At 42.4% G+C, this 22,391-nt stretch overlaps 1 protein-coding gene across 1 annotated transcript in view; it reads right to left on the reverse strand.

The window, feature by feature from the left end:
• Window positions 1-257: 257 nt before the first annotated feature.
• Window positions 258-22,391, reverse strand: part of tmem121ab (transmembrane protein 121Ab) — a 43,623-nt gene continuing 21,489 nt past the window's right edge. The window contains exon 2 of the mRNA XM_069515449.1: window positions 258-4,531. Coding sequence (XP_069371550.1) covers window positions 2,702-3,646 — 945 coding nt within the window. The 5' untranslated portion in view covers window positions 3,647-4,531 and the 3' untranslated portion in view covers window positions 258-2,701. The remainder of the gene's footprint in view (window positions 4,532-22,391) is intronic.

The following is a 22,391-nucleotide window of genomic DNA, read 5'->3' on the forward strand; positions in this document are numbered from 1 at the left end:
TTGGTGAATAGACAAACAGACTTTTCACCTTATTGTCGGTTCACCACTGCAGCAAATGACAGTTTTCTGTTTCTGTTCTTATTAACATCCAAACGTTCACTGTTTCTCCATTCAGGGCCGCATCCTTGGTCGGCTGCATTCGTAGACCGACTGCATCACAGCTGCGCAACTAGACTCTCCCAATTTGAAGGCTCCTCCAAATGTGGCCAATGAAGGTTGTGTTTTCGTCTATAGCTTTGTTGCTAGGCGACTGCTGTAATGGCAGGACAAGCTGGTGGCGCAGTAGGAAGACCAGACCGTCTTCTTTCGGTTTGTACGAAGCGGTGTACGCGTTTAATTAAGACACAGCTATAGAGTCAATATTCCATAGACTGTTTTTAAAGATGGATGACCAGTCTCCCCTTCCTCCTACTGTCTAGAAATCAAGTTTAAAAGTCCCAGATATGAATGCTGCCATCTTGCACAGAAGCAATCATGGGATGGTGCTAAAGTAGCAAGGTCCTGCCGAGGTGCACTCTTGACCAATCGTGAGTCAGTCTCTGTCGATCATGAGGTTTCACCTCGTTTTTATTAAATAACTAGGAACAAACTTAACATGAAACATGAAAACTTGAATATACATCAGTGTGATAACAGCTGCATAAGATCTTCGAGGAAAATGTACTTTTTACTTTTAAGTTCGGTCCATGTCCAATACACTAATGGCTCATTTATGCTTAACATAAAAAAACTTGACTCTGTGCTGCCCACTAGTGGATATATTGCAGAATAACAATGTCAAAATACAGGATGCATAGAAGTATGTGGGCGGTGATGGTCATATTGTTTGAAATGGACGTATCTCTTTTCTAACGTAAATGAGCCTTAATATGGACGAGGCTGAATTTGTGAGGAATACTACAGCCAAAAAAATGTCCTACATTCTGCTCATTTAAAGTAAAGGGAAAATGTCTTGTCTCTTGTGATCGGTCTCTCTGTCACTGTCTAGCTGACCATTATCAGAATTGGGGCAATTCAGCGCATGAGTGTCAAGATCAGCAGTTAACCTTCAGTTAACCTCACGAAAGTGAAGCCACTTCTCTCGTCTGACCTCTTCACCTCCGCGACAAACACTCGGGTCAGTCAACAAAATTATCTGCCGGGCCACATGAACACCAGTCACCTGCTGTAAAAGTTATGTATATTAACCGATGCTAGTCGCTGCAGAGAAGATTAGTGTGAACCAAACAAAAAATAAATAAATAAACTCGTAGAGACGTGATAATGAGAACTGGGAAAAGTAAAGGAGAAAAACAATTTGAGGAAAGGTGCATACATTGTTATCACATTTTAGAGATAAATCTTTCACTGGCTTCCTGCAAATGTAGCCTGAGGGGGGGAAAATTAATGCCGGAGTCCAGGGGGAGGCTGCTCAGCCTAAATATTTATGTGCTGTGTGGATTCCTCCAAGCAAAACATAATGGAAATGACTTCACTGTCATGTAGTTGTGGCTTTTTAAGCAGAACAAGAGCACTTAATACAATTGAGTTTAATCATAATCAACAATGTGGAAAAAGAAATCATGCCGTCATCACTATTCTTATATTATCTTTTATTAAAACATCATTGACCTCCAACAAGTAAAGAATGTACATAATAATAATTATAATAATAATGATAATAATAAACTGAATAACATCAGAAAAAAGCATTTTCTGTTTATCTTTTAATCTTTTGTTGGTTCACTGGATCTCTGCATTCTCTGACTTCAAGGCTTGAGCTAGTTTTAGAGGAATGTATAGTACAGGAATCAAAAATGATCTTTCCCCCCATCTTGATTTTTTTTTTTTTCTTCTTCTGACATCACAACATTATTGGTCTCATTTGCAAGTCATCACACACATCATCCGCTCGTGAAATCTTCCAAAGGGTTTGGAAATAACATTAACCTCCCGTGGCGAAGGCACCCTCTCTTTCAGGCATACTCTAAAGTCAAACACACAGTAAAACGCAAGCTTCAATGCCTGCGGTGGATGTGTACAGTGCCGAGCTCCAGTGCTTTAATCAGACCTTTGGCCATAAAGCATCACACTGATGCAGCGGCTTCATTCTCAGCAGAACCAGACACACAAGGGGAAAAGCATTCGTCTGCCACCAGCCTCCATCTAGCACAGCTCAGATAGCCCCTCTTCACTGACTCTCTCTGCTCCTCCTCTCCATCAGTGCTTCACGCTGAGTGCTGCGTCCTTTGGTGCTGGAATTCAAAGGAAATGCCACAGATGCACTGTCGGAAGGGGGGAAAAAAAGTGACCTTTAAAACCCCCCCCAAAAAACAGGATACTCACCGGGGGGGAACCAACCATTTTACACGATGTAATGTCACCGGGCTGCACACTGTGCAGATTGTCTTTTGATGAAGTCTGAACTTTTTAAAACATGTGAAACAATTAAAAACACAGTAACACGATAAAAACCTTTGATTTTTTTTTTTTTTTTTTAAGTCTGCACACTGCACTCAGAGTCAAGTGTAGGTTTACAGTATGTTCTGACAGGCAGGTGATGCTGAAAATCTCTTTTATGGTTTCACAGCAGTTCAAGTGGGCTTGACAAGAGCAGAATATCATCCTGTCATGCAGCTGATTTCTCTATCCACATCCGCTCCTGGAGCTTTTCATAAAAAAAGCATTCGGTCTGTAATGGTGCAGTGTCCAGCGCTGGCGGTCATGTGTCAATGACGTCCTGCGCTGGCGAAGGTTCATGTGGCAAACTGGTGGTGTTGGGCAGCGGCTGTGTGTGGCTGACGGAGTTCTGCTGCAGCTCTAGCGCCATGGCGTTCTGCGGGTGGGGGAACTCCTTCACCTGTCTGCGGTACTCCAGGAAGGTGGACGCCTTGGTTGCGATGGCCACCACGTTCTTGCCGACAAAGATGGTGGACACGCGGCTGTCCTGAAACAACACCATGTTCACGCCACGTATGAGGATGGTGACCACGTTTATGGTGACCAGGCTCAGGACCGGGTACAGCATCATCTTCTGGGGCGACATGTGCTCCCCCTGCATGCTGATTTCGCTGAGCGACACGCAGGGCAGGATGAGCAGCAGGATGTAGCAGTAGAAGAACATCAGGCCCTCAGCCCAGATGGGTAAGCCCGTCCGCTGGGGCTCCCACAGGTTCGCTTGGATATCCAGCAGGTCGAGTAGGTCCAGGGCCACCCAGAACAGACGGCTCCTCATGTCCTCCTTCTTTCTAAAAGTCCTCACATATTCCATACTATCAAGAGCCACGAGAACGAGGTATAAACCTGGCACGCACACTGATAATAATAGCGTCAAAGCCTTGCGTGCCACGGTCTCTAGGCTTTTCCTGTCAGCTTTGCAATTCTGGAAAACAAAGTAGAGTTTGATCTCCAGAACAAAGATGTAGAGAAACCACAGGATCATGGCGTATCCTCGACGGGCGGTGCGCACCTCTGCTCCAACCCACACCGCCACATATCGCAGCACGATGAGGAAGCATACATCCCCTACCAGCACTATAATGCACACACCAATCTTTCTGGGACCCTGGTTCTGCTCCACCAGGTAGGCGTCCATGAAGGCCATGCTGGTCATGATGACGATGGTGGTCAGGCACACGTGGCGTTTGTCTGGGGGCGGTAACACCATGGCGAGGTTACCGGCTGGCTCTCACTCTACCCACAGCTTTTAAAAGAAAAAAGAAAAGTCTGGAGGGTAAACGCAGCAGTGTGCCCCTTCCAAACCCTTTATAGTTGAAGAAAAAAGGGAATTTAAGGTGGTCTGACAGCTCTAGTGTGCACAGGTGCAAACATCAACCTACTGTGTATTTGTAGTGAAATAATACAAGTCACTGCAACTAATAGTCCAGTATGGGGGGGGTGTTATTGCAGCTTAAAAGCGGAGCCGTGTGTGGAGTCAGCAGAGAGATGCTGGCTGCTGATTGCTCTCAGACCATGGGAAAACGGGAACATCACCTCGTTACTCAGCGCACTTCCATTGATCCAGCCCTGCCCCTGAGCAGCAGCTACACCGAGGGCTCTACAGCTGACATACCATGACTGATAGTAATCCACACGTAGTCAAATGGAGAATACTCTGAGTGAGCTCCAGCTAATGGACATGTGATTGGATTGCAGGACACGGTGCTGCAGTGGGTAAATGTTTATGGGGGTGTTTATTTTTGCGTGAGACTGTTGAGGAAGTAACAGCGCGGCATGAGACTATATCCGTGCGTACGCCTGTGCTGCTGCTCTGCATGTGCGAGGAATTCCTCTTTGGATACTCCTGTGGAAGGTGGTGCAGTGTGTGTGGCTCCTTGCGATCCTGCAGCGTGTGCGAGGGGAAACGGAGAAGAGGGAGGAGAGGAGTCTGCAGTGGCCAGAGGCCTCCAGCCGCCATAAATCACAGAGACAGCAGGTCAGTGGCCCATGAGGCCTGGTGTCCGACGACGGCTTCCCCGGGGGAAGGCTCTTACACCGGGCTGAAGATCCATTCTCTCTAACTCGTCTTGCCGCGTGCCAGCCTCTCCTCAGCCTAGAGGAAGGAGAAATAAAGGAAGAGGAGAAGAGGGGGAGGGAGGAGGAGAAAGAGAAAGAAACCTGTCAGCACTACTGGGCCATATAACATAGATTTCATTGCCAACAGCCCTCAACGTATGAGGAGCCAAGTAATGTGTCAGCTTGGCCTCAAACATGGCCTATTTCACTGGAGATAGGACAGAACACAGTGCATGTTACAGTATAACTGCTTCAGGATGCCATTACCTCTCTTGTATATAATTTGTCTCGGGACATCTGGATGTATGACTCAATATGCTCCGATGATTGTATTATTACATTCAGCATATTGGGGTAATACCCACTAGTTTTCATTTTGGGCGTTAAATTAATCGCAGATTTATTACTAGAAACTGTAGAACCCAATTTTATAGTCTCGTATAGGAGCTGAGTCGTTGGCAGCTCATTTTCTTTTTCTCTGCATTACTTGGCACCATATTTTCTTCTTAAAGCCAGGGTAAATGGGAAAAACGATGGCAGAGTACACTTCCTGCATATATTTTGAGCCAGTTTGGTCCAAACTGCAACAAGGAAATCACGATTGCACTATGCCCGGTATGCAATAGATTTTGTTTTAATTATATAAGGCGGTTTAGGGTTTCTTGTCGTGCATCTGACAAGTGGAAGTCTTTCAGTCTGTCCTTTCTTTGAATGAACCTGTTCAGATTGTAAATTTTATTGCCACTGTAAATCTTTATTAAATTGAACATCCCTCATTGTTCAAACATTGTCTGAGGCGAACACAACAATCCTGCGAGCCACTACTCTTTCTTCTTCTATTGTTTTATGTCGACTTCCTGCAATTGCTCCGAACTATTGAAAAAAACAGTTTTTACACTGCAGACAAACCAGTTTGATCTGGTCCAAGAGTCTTCAAACAGTAGACTGATAATTATATTCAGCTCAAACTCCCTTTACAGCCTCCGATTACAGTCTGTTTTTACTAAATGATGTTTCAAGGTGTTTCTGTTTTGACCTCTTTCAGTATTCCGCCTCACGTGTGCGTTGAGGCGTGTGACGGGCTGGTTGGGGGGCTGCTCTCATCAATAGTCCAGTCTGATGTTTACGTCATATACTTAAAATAGCAAAACAAAACTGTACAGATGCTGAGTGCTTGACTAGCCAGCAGGAGCCCTGCTCGTTCACTGGCCTCATCCATGAATAACACAGCATGTCTAAATAGCGTGGGTAGAAAAAAAAGAAGTAAAATGTGTTGATTGAGCAGAAACATCTCCCTCGGTTTAAGTTTGGGCTTAAAGGGGAACTTCAATTTATCTGTCGCTCTCCCCCGTCACTGGTTCCTTCAGGCAGAACAGGAATAAATCACATTAGTGTTTCTGTCAGCTGAGGTAAACTCCAACTACAGATATGACTGTATTATTTAGAGAGCACAGCCAACGCTCCTCTAAACAAAGCTGTTGGATTTAGGTGAATGATCAGAACACTTCTGTCTCATGCAGATATCCCGAAATAGTCCACAAATTTTATTTGTGTCAAAGTCATGACTTGAATATGTGTCACACATCATTGTAAGAGATATGGAGACATAAAAATGTCAGATACAAGGTTTCATCTTCCGGGAAATATTTCAGACCAACCAACAGGGCAATGTTGCCTGCATGGCTAAAAGTTAAAGATACATGTGAAATGTATCTATCGAAAAAGATTAGGCTTCTAATGACTTAATCAATGCTTAATAAACATTTCATGTTTATAGATCTGTTACAATTAAGCCAGTAATTTATTCCTTTTATTCAGTCTTAAATGTGTGTAATCCATGATACTCATACGCAAATGATAGAATGTTGTTGATGAAAGGATCAATTGTGTGCAGGTCTTTTTTAGTGGTCAGACAGCTTTCACCACCCAGATGTTGTTCTTATTAATGTCTTTTCTGAAACTCATAATGAATGAAATGAAGGGTGTCTAATTAGACAAATGTTAGAGGTTGGAAAAACATTAACAAAACACAAAATGTCAACAACAGCACTTTTAGCGAAGACTGCAGACCAAGTTTGAATCTTTGCTTTTGCCATTTGCTAAATATTTTAGTCAAACAATTGCAAACCTTTTAGTGAAATTGATTGACCTCAGTTTAAAAGCCAATCCAGGAATGTGTTGCAAATTATTCCATCACACTGCCTACTTTTGTCAGTCAAAGTCAAATTCATTCTGACGAACTGAGCTCTTCGTTTGACAAATTTAAATAAGTAATAAATAAACATGAGGGTTTTTTTCAGGGGCGCTGTGTGACATCACCAGAGCAATATGGGCTTTTAAGCTGTTTTTTGAGCTGAGATCCAAAAGCTCGTGGGGGGGTTATATTTCATCAGAAAAATTCCAACCTCAAAGAACATGAACTGTATGTACACCCTGAAAGGAAACAAGGGGAAAACTATATTTAATAGCTTCTTTCATAACTTTCAGTGGATGCAGTATTTACTGTCTTTGCAACATAACCGTTTGTTGAGGGGAAAAAATAACATGTTACATCAAATAACATCCCAAATCAAAGGCTGTTGATTGAAGCCCAGTTAACGACGAGCGAGCCACCACCACGAGTCTCATTTGTAATCCGAGCATGGATTTGAATGTTTAAAACCCATTATGTAGAACGAGGCCTAAGTAAGACATTAAATTCATAAGATGGTGATTAATTGACTGATTAGCAGAAAGCTATGGATCATTAATGTGCTGTACGGACGACTGCTCTCATGTTTACAGTACATCATGTCATCATTTAAACACCATTAATTATCAAAAAAGACTTTGAGATTGTTTCTGTAATAAGCGGATTATCGCCTACGTGATAACACATGGGCTAAATTGGACCTCCAGGAGTTATGACTTCTGCGGTGAAACACGGATCTCAAGGCGTGATAAGATGGTGCATGGGTGCCACATGAAACAGGAAGCTGATGAACATTGACAGTAATGGATGATTATTAATCCTCGCTGTCATATTCAGTACAAAAGTGTCTTTGTCTGTGTGAAACGACAACGGCACCCAGCTCTGTTTTGCATATTCTCTTCAGCACTTACGATGTCTGACTCGAGGCTAGAGATTAGGACATGGCTGCACCGCAGACTTGGAGGGAAAAAAAGACGTCAAAGAAATGCTGGTTGATATGTAATTTGACAGCTGTGACGACTATCATCTCACATCGATGCCCAACTATTCTCTTGCAAGAGCACAGGGCCACTGCGTACAGCCGCCTGTACGTTTCAGCTATGCTTATATGCTTCAATTACAGCGTATTAATTATGGTGTACTATAAATAGGCAACACAGAGGGCTGTGAACTGGCAGCACAACATTATTTCACAGAGGGAGGCTATTATTGTGTCTGTGGCCCAGGCCATTATCTCTCTGAATAGCCAGAGTTTCCTTGTCGGGCACTTGTATTAACACTTAGCCTCCCTGTCTGGCTGCAGGCTTCCATATGGATCACAACATGGACAAAGAAAGTGGCATCAGTGCTTCTTTTTTTTTTTTTTTTACAAGTTGTACCAAAGAACACAGTGCAGATCTATTTGGACTAAAGAACAAACCACTCAGCACAAGAGACATTCTGATACCAACATCAGAAATGACTGCCGATACAGCCTGGTTGGTGTTTAGACAAATCTATGTATCGACCCAAAACCAAGTCTTTAAATTAAATTAGTTTAACCCAGACAAAACTGCACTTTTCTTTTGCTGGAAATTTCTTCTTTTTTACCGCTCCAAAGTCGTGCTCTACTGCCACTGGCAAGTACCTTTTTTAGAGTAGTAAAGAAGTGATTTCCGGTAGTGTAGCATTAGCCAGAGCTGTTAAAATAAGGAACCGTAGTTATGACTGTCAGAGTGAACAATAAAAGGAGTTCTATGGTATTCGTTCTGTTTGTTTTCGAGTGGGTTTAACCTGAGCCAGGCCATTCAACAATGATAGCAATCATCACGTGCATACAGGTTAGTAGCATTCAGCTGTTAATGCTTTAATTTTGTTAAATGCTCTGGTACTTGATCTGTTTCGTCATGTCCAGGAATCAGTATTGGGAAGAGAAAAATGGCATCAGAGCATCTCTAGTCAGTGCAACCGGAAAGTTGTTCAAGTACAACCACATGGTGGTGCTGCTTTTGAACACACACAAACCATTTATTACCTGTGTTCTCGATAGATTGATGTTTGTCTTTTTGACATAACCTCACCGTTTAAGAATCGTCAAGTCTTTCAAGCTCCAAGAAGCTTTTCTCTTTATACTGAGGTGTTCTGACAGTTGATGCACCTTGTGAGGGCTGAGCTATCGCTTGTTTACAGCAGCAAGAATCATTTCATCCTGCAACTGTGGATGATGTGCTCCGTTACCTGTGGGCTTCAAAGGGGACTGAGATGTTTGTGCTTTTCCGAAGCTGCATTAAATGAATTGTATTACATCAACTCTCCCTAATGTGCTCGCTCTCCTTACTCCCACCTCGACACTCCAAGGATGATCAAATGTTTACGTCAATGTCAGCAACACTGCTGTGGGACAGTGAAGGTCTTCAGAGCAGACTGTTTTGTCCGATATTTATGTCAGGTTGTCTTCATTAGGGCTAGAATGAGGCCCATATGTTGTCTTGGATGCCAGCCATCTCCATCATCTCAGCAGGTGTTCTGCACCATCCTTTGTGTTACAGTCAGCGCTTGGCTAGTTTTGGGAGAGGTGGCAGATTGCTTTGAATTTGCCCATTGCACAGAGAACAGCTCAGCACAGCTCAGCACAGCTCAGCTGAACAAAGCCTTGCACACACACAGAAACTGAGCACACACGTTTGAAATGCACACATACACACGTGCACTCACATGGTGTGCACGTATGAAAGCTCTTCAGACACATCCCCACATTTTCCCCTGCCTGAAAGGTTGCTGACAGGATCACAGTCTGCGGGTCACGTCTTTATCCAATCTCTCACAGCCTGATAACATTCTCTAACCGCACATTGATCGCATACATCCTCTACTGATTATAACACAGGACGCCACTATATCCTCAAATCCCTGGATACATGTTAAGACCTGTCTTATGTTTCCTGCTGGGGCCAATAACCAAGAAGATGTCTGCTCGGTTCTACAAGCTGCACTGACGAATGACCGTGACATCTCTTAGGTGCTCAGCAAATTTCCTTTTCTGAATTAAAACCACCTCAGCTTCTCTCACAGGGCCTTGTCTGTGATGCATTACCCCAGTGGCTATCTACTGTATCTAATGGATCACCGTGGTGGCGCATTGAAATTCTAAACACGTTTGTTTTACATTTTGTTGTCATTATTTTTTTTGGCAGGTTCAGTCCTTTCTCCCTAGTTTGTGCAATTCATAGGCGCACACAATTAGTCGAAACACAATACCCAGGGTTTGTATGTTACTTGCTCTTAGATTCCCTTTTTCTTGTTTTCTTGTTATCCCTGCATTATATGCTGGTAATGCTTATGAGGTTGCACTGGGTGAGAATACTGAAGAGGATCGGAAACTAAGAAGGGGGCCGTGTTTTATAGAAGTGGCTAAGCTCATTTTTTATCATCAATTATGTTTGATTAAGGCTGATGCTCACTCTTCTTTTGCGTGTCACATGGAGTGCATGATGGGCACCAAATGTTCATCTCAGCACATAACTGGAACCAACCCAATCTGTATTCGGGCTCTCTGTGTGTTTTAAATAGCTGTGGGTGTTGATCAAACACAGCTGAAATCAAGCATGCTGCACATGACAAAGGACGGATAGCTGCCGGGCAGGGTATGACTCATAATAGTCATTGTACAGCAGCTCAAAAAGTGCTTCCCTCCAACTTGGCCCTCAGCAGCAGAGACAGGGCTTTTCAACATGACAGACGCGTCTTTTTCTCCCCTGCCAACCCTCAAACGGCCATAATGTGCACAGCGTCAATCAAAGTGTATTCTTTATTCACAAAGCTGGGGAGAGGATCAAAAGCGCCATGGCACAGTGAGTCATCATCAAAGTGAAGAGCAGCCCTCTGACATCCCACCCGGCAGTTAATCACTGGCACACGGGGCGAAGATGACTGGTTGCCCGACATATACGAGCATGAGACAAGACATCCTTGAGCTACTGTCCAGAAATGATGACTTTAAAAGCATGTTAGCCAGTTAAATGTAACTGAAAAGTTTAACCTTTTGTTTGAGCAGCTTGTAATTTCTCTTCCCTAATATGCAGCCTGCACAAGGCTGATATCAAAGATGTTGAGAGTTACTCTTCCGCCCAGAGAGTCCTGTCCTGGGAGCCCATGCTTCTATTCCATTAAAGTCTGTGCAGACACTCATCGAGGGTTTCTTTCATCTGCCTCTCTGAAAAAGTGTATCCTGGGGTTTAACGTCCATATTCCACTATCAGTAAGCACCTGCTACCGCAATTGCTATTGAATTCCTACCATTTATGTTTTTATGAGACTTGAACAATGATTAGTTTGTGTAGCATTCACAATATGTACCCTATTAAGTATTCTTTCTTCCACCCACGCTGTAACCTCTGCAGTCTGAAAAACGTCAGTCTGTTCCCTTGTCTGCGTCATACTCCAATAACTCGTCACTCAACTGGCCTCAGTCTGTCAATTTGGTGACATTTGGCTTTTGGGGAAATTGTGAAGAAATTGTGTAGAAGGCATATTGCATGTTTTTATTCTCTCGAGATCTTTCTAGCAGGCACGTTGTCGTGCAAATTCATGTGGGGCCACAATTGTTAGTATTTTGCATACAGAGTCATTGTGATGTTGAAAGAAGTTTTCATTCTTCACAGACTCATAAAGTTCTGATTTCCCTTTTAGCTTAGCTTCACTGTTTAGTTCTGTTTTCACTTTAAGCTTTCTATAGAGCTCAAGTAACGCAAGCAACGCTTGTGAGTGCCTGTGGCTCAGGAGGTACAGAGGGTCGTCCACTAACTAGATCGGTCGATTGATCCCTGACTCTTCTGGTCTGCTGTCTGAAGTGTTCTTTGAGCTAGATACTGAACCCTGAATTGCCCTTGACAGCTGTGTTGACAGTGTATAAACAGTGTGTGATAGAAAATGTGCTATTTATAGAAGTGCCGTGTGAATGGATGAATGCAACTTTTACTGCAAAGCACTTTGAGTGGTCGATAAACACTAAATAAATACAGTACATATAAATCATTCCAAGGCAAATAAAATTGAGCTATGACGATATTACAAATTAAAGGAATGACGTTGAAAATAACAAAATATAATTTTCAATTATTTTCAGCCGCCTCCTTTTAGCTCTGTTTTGGTTGCCACCGACTCCTTAGCTCTTTAAGTACTCCACAATAGTCTTTAGCTTTGTCAGTCGACTGTTTGTTGCTGGGTAATTACCGTAATGGGTTCATCCCTGGAAGGTCTTTTGCAACAAACATCTGCTGGGAGCAGGGTCAAGATGAGTTGCGAGTGTGAATAAAAACATTAAAGTTGTAGGATGTCTTTGCAAAATGGATTCTATAAAAGAGAAACACCCCTCATTTCCCCTGACTTTTTTAAACCAAATTTCGCAGATAGGAGTCAGTGAAGCATAACTTCATATAAATCCCAGCTGCTTTGTCCCTGGTTGTCAGTTTTACGACTTAAACCCAAGTAATAACAATAAGAAACTACTGAATAATTAAGCTTTTTTTTTAACGTCTTGTTTTTTAATCTCTCATGTTGAGAAAACGTACCTTCAAGCACAGACTGTAGCTCTATTAATTGGATTGTCTTCTTCAATTTCGATGGACGCCCCATTAATGTTTTTAAAGTGAGGGTCACAAAAGAGCCTGAGGTGGTGCAGTGATTACCAACACACTGCATCTTTAAAGACACACTCACTCACACGTTTGCACTTCTATCTTAGTGAGGACACTCATTGGCATAATGCATTCTCTAGTCCCTGACCTTAACCATCAAAACTAAATGCCTAACCCTAACCCCGCGTTGAATTATACATTTCCTTTTAACGGAACCTTCCCGCCCGTCTAGTGGTCCATCATCACAGCATAAAGGGGCAGGGTTCAGGGTTCCAAAAATGCGGATATCCTCCTGCAATCTTTGTAGGTCATAATATAATCATCATAAATATACATATATTAAAAAAAACACTGTGTTTCCTATCATATAACATAAACCTAAAACCAAGTCTTTACCCTCGAACAGCTCATGGAAGGTCAGTCAGAAAGTAAGGACTGACAAAATGTCGTCACTCAGTCTAGGCTCAAAATGTTCCTCACAAAGATATTTATGCAGGGACACACAAATTCATCTTGGACATCCTCACCAAAACCTCATCCCTAACCTTAACCCAACTCAAATTCACATCTTGCCCCAACCTTAACCAGGAGCGGCCTCATCAGGACCAGGCTTTGGTCAGTGTGTATGCTGGAAAAGGTCCTAAAGAGGCAACAAAAACAAATACACACACATATACACTCAGTCAAGATCTGTGGCATGAAGCTGGAACATGCTAACATGCTATTACATACTCCTCCTGGCTTTTAAATCTCTCATGCAAAGATGCAAGCCTTTAACTAGCGTATCGATTTGCTCATGTGATACCAGCCCTCATATTCATTCCCTAATGATAATTTGGCCGTGTGTGTGATCACCCAGGGACAGAAGTGATTTTTATCCAGCGGTTTTACAGAGAGCTCCATTTAATCTTTGTGTCAATAACGGCCCCCTCCTTTCAGCCCCTCTCCTTCCCTCTTAAGCTTGCTATTTTGCCATGCTTTGCAATCCCTCCTCCTGTGTTCACTGTCGCCATTTCTAATCTGGCCGCCCCGGGGGAGGTAGCATCCGTACCTCATTCCAGTCACGCTGCACTTCTCTTTGCTTTGCATCCCACTTGAGGGTAAAATAACTTCCCAAAGACATCGAAACCTCAGAGGTCCCATTCAATATTTATCATATCTGCATTATGTCAAAGCAGCAAATAGTGGATGGAAACGGAGAAAGTCAGAATCCTGCGAGTTTCCTCACCAAGGCTCTGAATGAATTTGAATGAGAAAGTCACCCGTCCTGCCGTTGGCACTGGCTTGCATATAAAAAAAACACATGCACTGCCGGGTAAAAGGGCAAGACCGCTCACCTTCATGCAGCATCCTCGGAGGAAAAAGTAACAGGATAAAACAGGCGAAGAAATGAGATGGAGAAGGAAGAGAGGGATTGATGCGAAAGAGCAAGAGTTGCTTTTCCACATGACTGGATAAAAGGCGAAAGAGATGCGATACTGGGAGGATTTTGAAGTGTGGCTAATGAGCTGGGAGTTAAAATGGATAGCTCTGCAGAGGATACAGATTAAATACTGTATTAGCAGCCCGAGATTTATGATGAGAGAGCGAAAAACAGGCAGAAAGGAGAAGAAAAGATGTCCCTTTTTCAACAGGTCATTTCATCTTCAATTCAGTCTTAAAAACGTATTTCCCATGAAGCAAGTAAAGAGAGTCCATTCATGGTGTGGGACACGTTCCCATTTCCGAAGTGATCACTCTTTAAGACTGAATACAAGATCATTTACCTTAAGTCGGGATGTTTGGCAGCGAATGAGGACCCGAGCGTTCTATCACTTGGTACTTGACAAAACATTCGAAAACTTTGAATGCGTCGCTCGGGGCGGATGTTTGCTAAAGGCAACACCTGCTTTTTATGATAATGAAATATTTCACTCAGGATTAGACAGATGTTTGCCGCACAACTCGCTGAGGACGGTTCCATTTCTTGGCAACCGCTTCTGCCGAGGTGCGGGTGGGTTGGACTCTGTGCAACTGTGAGCGAAGGATTTGTGTTGCAGTGCAGCTGTGATCCTTTCACCACTGGCTGTTGATGAGGCTCGTAGCGGTAATTTCTTTCAGGCCTTATTACAAGTGGTGTTGTCTACCAAGGTTTTACTGGCAGTTATTGGCTGTGTCATTGTGAACAGGCCGCTGCAGCTTTTGGCAAGTTGTTGTGGATCTGCTCTGCAGTGTGCAGGGTTTGATGGGTAATTGATGTTGATGGGATAATTTGTCCTAGCCCCACAGTGAATGTGCAGGTTTCACACACCCTCCATTCTTTACAGTTGGCTAGATAGTCAGTTAAGAAATCACGGCATTTAAATAATATTTTGGATTTACTAGTAGACAAATCTTCTCTTTCTCATGTGTCAAGATATTAATATATAATAGTCATGCATGTCTTTATGTGCATTTAAAAGAAAATCATCGTGTCATGCAGATTAAAACTGATTATTATCATAGATATCTTAATCACAATTGACTTGAGCTATTAATATACTGTAAATGCTAAAAGTAATGAACAGTTCTCGTATACAAGGCTTAATGTGCCACAAAACCCTTTTTATGTGCTTTGTCAACGACATGAAGCTCCATTCACACCCACTGCAGGAAACGATTCATTCTGTTGTTCTTAATACAGGCATCAATTAAGCAGATCTAAGGCCCGGCATCAAAGACTGACATGAACATCAGCTCGTCTAATGCAATCAACCCTACAGGGGCCCTCAAGCAGGTGGGGCACATTAATAAACTTCTGTTATATCGCACTATTCAAACACTGCTACTCTGTCATTTACACACAATCAACAATGCTGCCAAGCCATTAAAGCAATTACACTCTGAAGCTTTAATTATGCAACTGTGACGAATTCAACTGAAGAAGTGCAGAGAGATATTTGTAAAAACTGTATGTTTCATGTCAGTTTACATGTAAGTAACAGGAATGTGCTGAGATTTCAGGACGGTACTGAAAACAAAGGGGTCTGTGGCTCTTCTCTGCCTTAAAAGTATTGATCTCATGATATATTGTCACGTAAAACTTAACCCTTTGACCTCTCTTGATTTCTCAGAGGGGACTTATACTCATGGGTGATGCAGATCCAAATAAAAATCTGGATCTTGTGAATTTGTGGTTTCATGAGGGCACTGTTGGGCCTTGGTGGAAGTATGTGCTCCATGCACTCTAGTTCCTTACTGTGATGTCATGAACCATAACAAATGACAATTACTAATAAACACATTAAATGCATTGATCCAAGTATAAAACATGAACAACATAGTTTTCAACACTTATTAAGTTATTTGAAATATGTACGTTTTTTTGTTTTTCTCTGCCCCTCTCCCGCCACTCTCTGGCGCTACCACATGTTATTAACAGGTATTCCACTGAATATATGATGTATGTCATCATGGGTGTACAACATGATGAGGTAGACGACAGATGCTTTTGGCTTTCTACTGCAAAAAGAATAAATGTTCTAACAGTTATAGTTTTTATTTTAGATAAATTTCATGCAAACGAGAATCTCCTGTGGGCCAGTTAGTGGCTCTGTGTGGGAGTCTGTTAATGATATGCATCAAAAGACTGAGAAATACACTGCTGTGCCTAATATATAACTGAACGCACCTTAACTCCCGTAATAATCTATGGATTACCTCCAACACCCACAAAGCCATATCTGCAGTTTGTCATCGGGCCAAGCTCAGATACAACAACGATCCAGACATCAACTTCTCTGCTCGACAAATCTCCTCAGCTCCACAAAGATTTTTAAACTGACTATTGGTATGCCAGCGGGTCTGGGTGAAGTATTAGCATTCAGAGTTTGTGCGCAGCCCTTTAATACTCAAAACAGGTTTCCCAGCGGGAGGATTGTGAGCCGGGAGGTTTCGCAGGCGCAGAGGTCGGAGTGGATGTGGACTCGTCATTCTGGAGGTCAGTTTATGCATCACCTCTGCTTATTACGCACATTCTGGTGACTTAAGTACCAAAAGGCTACGACTCTAACCCGTAAAAAAAGTGGGTAAATAATGTATAGATGGAAAAATCTAAAATGTCAGATTTTCCTCAAAATAAAATATAACTCCTGTGGCCTCTGGCTTCAACCCGGATGGCTGCAATGATGAAGAGAAGGTGAGGAAAAGTTTTACCTCAAGTACTTCAAGTTTTACATGAAAGTTTAATGAATGAGTTATTTTATATTTAAATTTAGATTGAATCTGAATGTGTTGGGAATTTAAAACTGATACATTCTGTAGCTGTCAGATATAGAGATGGTGATCAGACATTTCAATTTACCTTTCATGATAAATGTGTTAGTTACACTAAAATACAATAGTTGATTTAGTTTTCTTTAGAAATTAAAGCAAAAATTAATATCTTGGTTATTTACTCCTGGTCAAAGTTTTATCACTTCTTTATATCTAATGTTGCTTGTGTTGTGTTGTGAGCAGCTGCATCCTGAATTAGTTTGAAGGGTGAGGGGATTAAATATCATGTCATTCTTCGTCAAGGTCTAAGACGAAGCTCAGGGGCGTCGTGAGCGAATAAGTCAATCAGATCAATCAGCCAACTGCTGTCAGCCTTTTGAAATGAGAACAACCCTCCTTCTGTGGAAGTGCTACACACACACACACACACACACACACACACACACTCAGACCTCAGGCTACCCTGTAACAGGCAGCAGAGTGTTTAGAGGAAGAATTAAAAAACAGTCTTTCTCCAGAACGTGCTCCAGTGTTTCCAAGTGTGATTCTGCCTTTGGGCCGTGCTGCTGCCTTTATTAACAGATTAAAAGCCAAAGAGTAATTGAGAATTAGCAATTCATCAAAAAGTTATTGGTTCAGTCTCACCAAACTGGGTCTAAAAATCATTCAGGCCATGGGCTTCTATTTTTGCAATCCAATTTTTCAGCTCGGAGCAGGACTTAGCGGAAATCCAGTGTTGCCTGCTACTGTAGATCTTCTCGAGGTTTGTAATGTCCTCTGACAGAAGCGGAGCCTTCTTTAACTGCCTCCTACATTGACACACAATTTAGTTTTTGCTAATTATAGGGTGCAGTGGTCATAAATTATTCCCTGCTCCTTTGCTCTCCCCCACCCCACTCTCCTTCTACATACACAGACAGAAACACACATACATACACACCCACATCCTGCTAACCATACAAACACAATCACCCATCTGCTGATGTCACGTACAGCAAGACGCTGCACACTGACTGGGGGTGGGGGGGCTGACAGGCAGCGAAAATGGGAAGAAAAGGGGGAGAGCAGACAGAGAAACAAGACCAGGGAAAAACCAGCAGTTCATCTCCCCCCTGCTGTTAAAGGCCATTCATAAATACCCAGCCTTCACTCTGATTCACAGAGACTCCACTGCCTCAGCATATCACAAGCAACGCTTTAAATTATCACAACAGCAAAAGATGGAAACATAAAATGTATCATGACAAGAGAAGAGGGGCAGGAGCTTGAAGAAGAAGCTGCGTAATGAGACATTTACAGAGCTGCCATTTTCAGTTTGAATGCAGGAGGAAGATATGTTAAGATCGTTCCTGCTGAGCCTTTTATTTAAGTCACTTCTGCGTGGACATATACAACATGTTATTCTCACTATATGTCTTGGCGTTAATCGGGTCATTCCAAACAGAGAGGATAAAAAAAGAATTAGGACGTTCACAAAATACTTCTTCTTACTATTTTTTATGTACACTTGACTAAATGCTTGTATTATTGTAGCTGTTTTAACATCCTGTTCATACTTAAATGTGTAGACTTGTACCAATTCACCCCTTAGGGGATTTGAGACATAAAACATATCCATAGTATGTTACGTTTGTCCGGTGAGATTACTTCTGCAATTCTACATCGTTTTCTTTTATTATATTAATCATTCTGCAACTACAGCTCCCACGAGGCTTGGGCATCATTTCTGTGGTCAATATTCAGCAACACCTTTTTGCTGACAAAATGATTTATGTATACAGCGCCAATCCTTCAGTTCCGATGCAGGGAATAATGTGTCCTTCATGCAGCCTATTGGAGAGTACAGTTTTACATCTGAGATGGAGAATCGTCATGTAGAATAACAACGTTTCATGCAGGATTCTGTTGATGCACCTGATAGAATAGAGCTCAGTAGTACATATATCCACACCAAGGCCCAACACTCACACTCAGAGAAATCAGAACCCAAAATATCCCAGATTTATTTATTCTCAGATCAACATCCATGAATTATTTAATGGGAAAATGCTGAAAATACCAAAAACCTTATATCTCCCAATGTTAAAGAAAAGGGAAGTAAAAGATTCTGGAGCTGCTGCCTGATCCAATCCACTCAAATGATTTCTTTCTCATACCACATCCTTCCACAAAGTTTCACAGTAAAATGTCACTTTTATTTTAAATGTAGCCACGATATGTTCTGAACCTTAATGTGTTTCAGGTGCCTATCAGTAATCCATAGAGTCAGGCATTACCATAACCATAGCCTTAATTCAATATAGCACACCCTTGCCGCAACTTTAATTTACCATCGTGACCAAAAGTAATAAATATGGTAATTGATAGTATTACAGGATTTTGCATAATTATTTAATATTGGCGTTCTACGTTGAGCTTATTACTTCCACCAAGGAGGTTGTGCTTTCACCCCTCTGTTTATTGGTTGGTTGGTTCTTTCGTTTGTTGTGATTATGCAAAAACTACTGAATGGATTTTTATGAAACTTGGTTGAAGGATGGGACATGGGCCAAGGAAGAACTTATTGAATTTTAGTGCAGATCCAGACAAAGGGGCTAATCCTGGATTTATTTTTTAAGATAGTTGTTTTTTGACGGTTCCATAGATTTCTTAAGGAATAATTCATGGATCTTGATGAATAAAATAATTCTTCCTCAATGGAGGTCATGATTTTATGACCTGAATTCTGTTGTCTGCTCAGCTATCAGGCTTGATTGAATTGAAGGGAGTGTTGGGACTTGATGGAGGCATGAGCTCGACCAATTCTAGTCATGAACTGTACCCAAGTTCTGCTTCAAAGCCTCAAGTCGAGGAGGGATTCTGCCTACATCTCTAAAGCTGCAGAGAAATCAGTGTGAGTGACATTCCCAAACACTGGCATAAAGAATACATATACTATTCTTCTTTTTCCCCCATTTCTGTATTCTGTTTCGTAGTCTGGTCATAAATGTTGAGTATCCACAAGGGGGAAATGCTCCAGTTCTCCCATTTCTCTCCTTGAGCGAGTTCACAGATCTCTCCCCTCTTTCCCGCTCTCCTCCCTTGGTCGCTCCCTCCCTGCAGCTTCTCGCTCTCTGTCCTGATTCCTTCCATGTTTGACCTGCGCTGAGGGGATTCGACTCTCTCCCCCTCACCACACTGAGCTAACAGTCTTCTCCTGCTCCCCATTATGCAGAGCGTTTGCAGCTCACACCTCGCTCAAGGTCACTTATTCAAGGCTTAGCTCACGCTGTTAATGTTTACAAAGCAAGAAGAGGAAGATGAACAAGTGCTTGTTATCAGAATTGAACCTCCATGTTTTTAATAACTGGTGCAGTGTTTGTTCCAAATGGGTTCTTTACTTTCAAAATTAATCCTTATAAGCGATTCCTCCTTAAACAGTTCCATAATATACTCTCACTTTTTTTGTTCGTGTGCTGGGCATTGTGTGCAGAGTGTGTAATGTCTGTGGTGCAGAGTGAAGTGAAAAAACTTTGTGTTCATCCCACCTGGTTTAACTGCAATGGAGATTTTATAGTCAATGTTTTCCATAAAGTAAAATTGATTTTGATTTATAATTGTTCATTGGTTAAATTAAATCTGAATGATTTGAGCTGCTGTTTATTATTTTTCTATATTGCCTGTTGAGAGGTCAGTTAATCAAGCAACATAATATTTAAACACAAGTTCAGAACTTCAAAATAAAACAAAGAGCAATACACATGTGGAGTGTGAAGCCGATAGCATGTTAAAGGCAAATGTTGCTAAGGAGGCCGGCCCCTGTGCAGACTGGGATATCATATTGAGAATATAGAGCGAGTCTATAATGAAGACCTGGCTCCCCAGAGAGAAAACACTCGTGGCCAGTTTCACAGACATGGATTATTCCTGGTCTAACACTAATTTGCCTTTTCAGGCAAGTCTCTGTTGAGAAATCTCTTTAGTCAGAGACTATGTGTAACCGGCCCCCTGTGTCTCCCTCCTGAAGTTTATTTCTGTTCAACTGTCTGGCCATTTTTTTTTTCCTCCTTTCTTTCTTAACACCTCAGACCGACATGGACTTTTTTCTATCCTCAGTCACACCCCTCTCCTCCCAGGCCAGGACTCTAGATTTAAGACGTCAGTGGATAGTGCAAGTTGTACAGCTCAGGCTTATTCGTCATGTTAAATATCCCTTAGCCTTTCACTTGCTCGGTGTAGATTATTCAAATGACAGCTCCCTCATATGTGGAATTAGGCTGTAGACATATCGGCTCATAAATTGGCTCGATCCGACAACACACTCCAAGTGCAAAGAACCACTGTGATGTATGCTCTTGTATGTCGTAATGTACTATTATTCCATTTTGAACATGCTAGTGGGTGCTGCGTTTCGTGTCAGCCGCCCAGATTAGAGTCATAAAACTTGGCACAGAGATGATGTGACATTTCGCCCGGGCTGTAAAATCTCTGCAGGCGGATGGTACTTTTGTACAGTAATTTCAAAGCTGGCAGTAAGAGCACTGAGTCAGGCTTGTGCATGCTAATGGTATGTTAACTGTCCGCATACAGTAGGCCGAGGTTTTTCTATGTGCCTGATTGAACGTGCATTTATCACACGAGCGCAGTGCCCGTTCTAAACCTGCCTGTTTGGAATAATCTTTGTTATTGTTTCAGTGATGGATGTTGTGTTCAGAGCATTTTATAAACAGTGTATGGTTTAGAAAACTTCATCCTACCTGGTTTATCTGCAATCAAGATTTTAAAGTCAATGTATTTAGTAAAATGAAACTGAATTTTCCTTATTACAGTTCAGGTGTATATTTACTTTACCTGTGTTTTTCAAAAATTACATGGTTGCTTTTTCAGAGGTCTCCAATTTCAAACTTTTCCAAATAAAGGCTCTGCAGTTGTTGACCACTGCTGTCGTGTATCCAAGGCTGCTACTGGTCGTCTGTTTATCCAGTTTTCCCAAATATTGAAAATATCCAAATCTCACAAAAGTCAGAACCGCACTTTCTTTGGCAACATGCCAAGTGTGAAGCCAATGAGATAAATGGACAGACAGATGTTTATGGAATTAGTATGTCGATGTCCTTAAAGACATCCTCTCGTGATGTGTGTGCGAATTTGCATGCACCATTTACGATACCCAACACAAGATGCATTTGGGCATCTTAACTTTCTGCATGAGTGTTCTCAGCCTGTGTGATGGCGTTTCTCCCTCCTGTTTAAAACTGTGTATGAATATTCATCTCTCGCTCGCCCGCTCTCTCTGACTGTGTTTTTTGTTTCTGTGTGGCACACTCTCACTATCTCCTCAAACCATCAGGTGGGGTGGAGATGGGTTCTACAAAGGAAGGGAAAAGGTACAATGAATGACATTGACGGGCAACATGCAGCAAAGCCCCTCGCCGTTTGAGGGACACCGAGCTGATCGCTGATAGCAGATGTGTGTCTAATTGCAGAGGGGTTGGGTGCCCAGGATACGTCTGTCTCTGCCTGCCAGGAAGCAAAGCCCCTTCCAGAGCCCCCAATCACGGCTTCTAATTAGAGGCCTTATCTCCGTCAATCACAGTGCTTTTTTTTTATCTCCTCTGTGGCCCGCTGCACGGATAACAGGGCCCCGGCCAGGGAGGCGTGTTGGTCACGGAGGACGAGGGCGAAGATAGACGGGGGAGGAGAGAGGGAGAAACGCCAAAGGGAGCTGACAGAAGGAGAGGGATATTTGGAGAGGGAGCATCAAAGAGGCGTGTTTGTACATCTCTGCTCGTGTACCGAAGCATGAATAAACGGTGGCGTTTAACTGTGAGTGCGGACTAAGAGAGGGAGGATGTGAGAAAGTCTTTTTCACCTCAACT

This window comes from Paralichthys olivaceus, chromosome 19 (assembly GCF_024713975.1).
Source record: "Paralichthys olivaceus isolate ysfri-2021 chromosome 19, ASM2471397v2, whole genome shotgun sequence".
NCBI lineage: Eukaryota > Metazoa > Chordata > Actinopteri > Pleuronectiformes > Paralichthyidae > Paralichthys > Paralichthys olivaceus.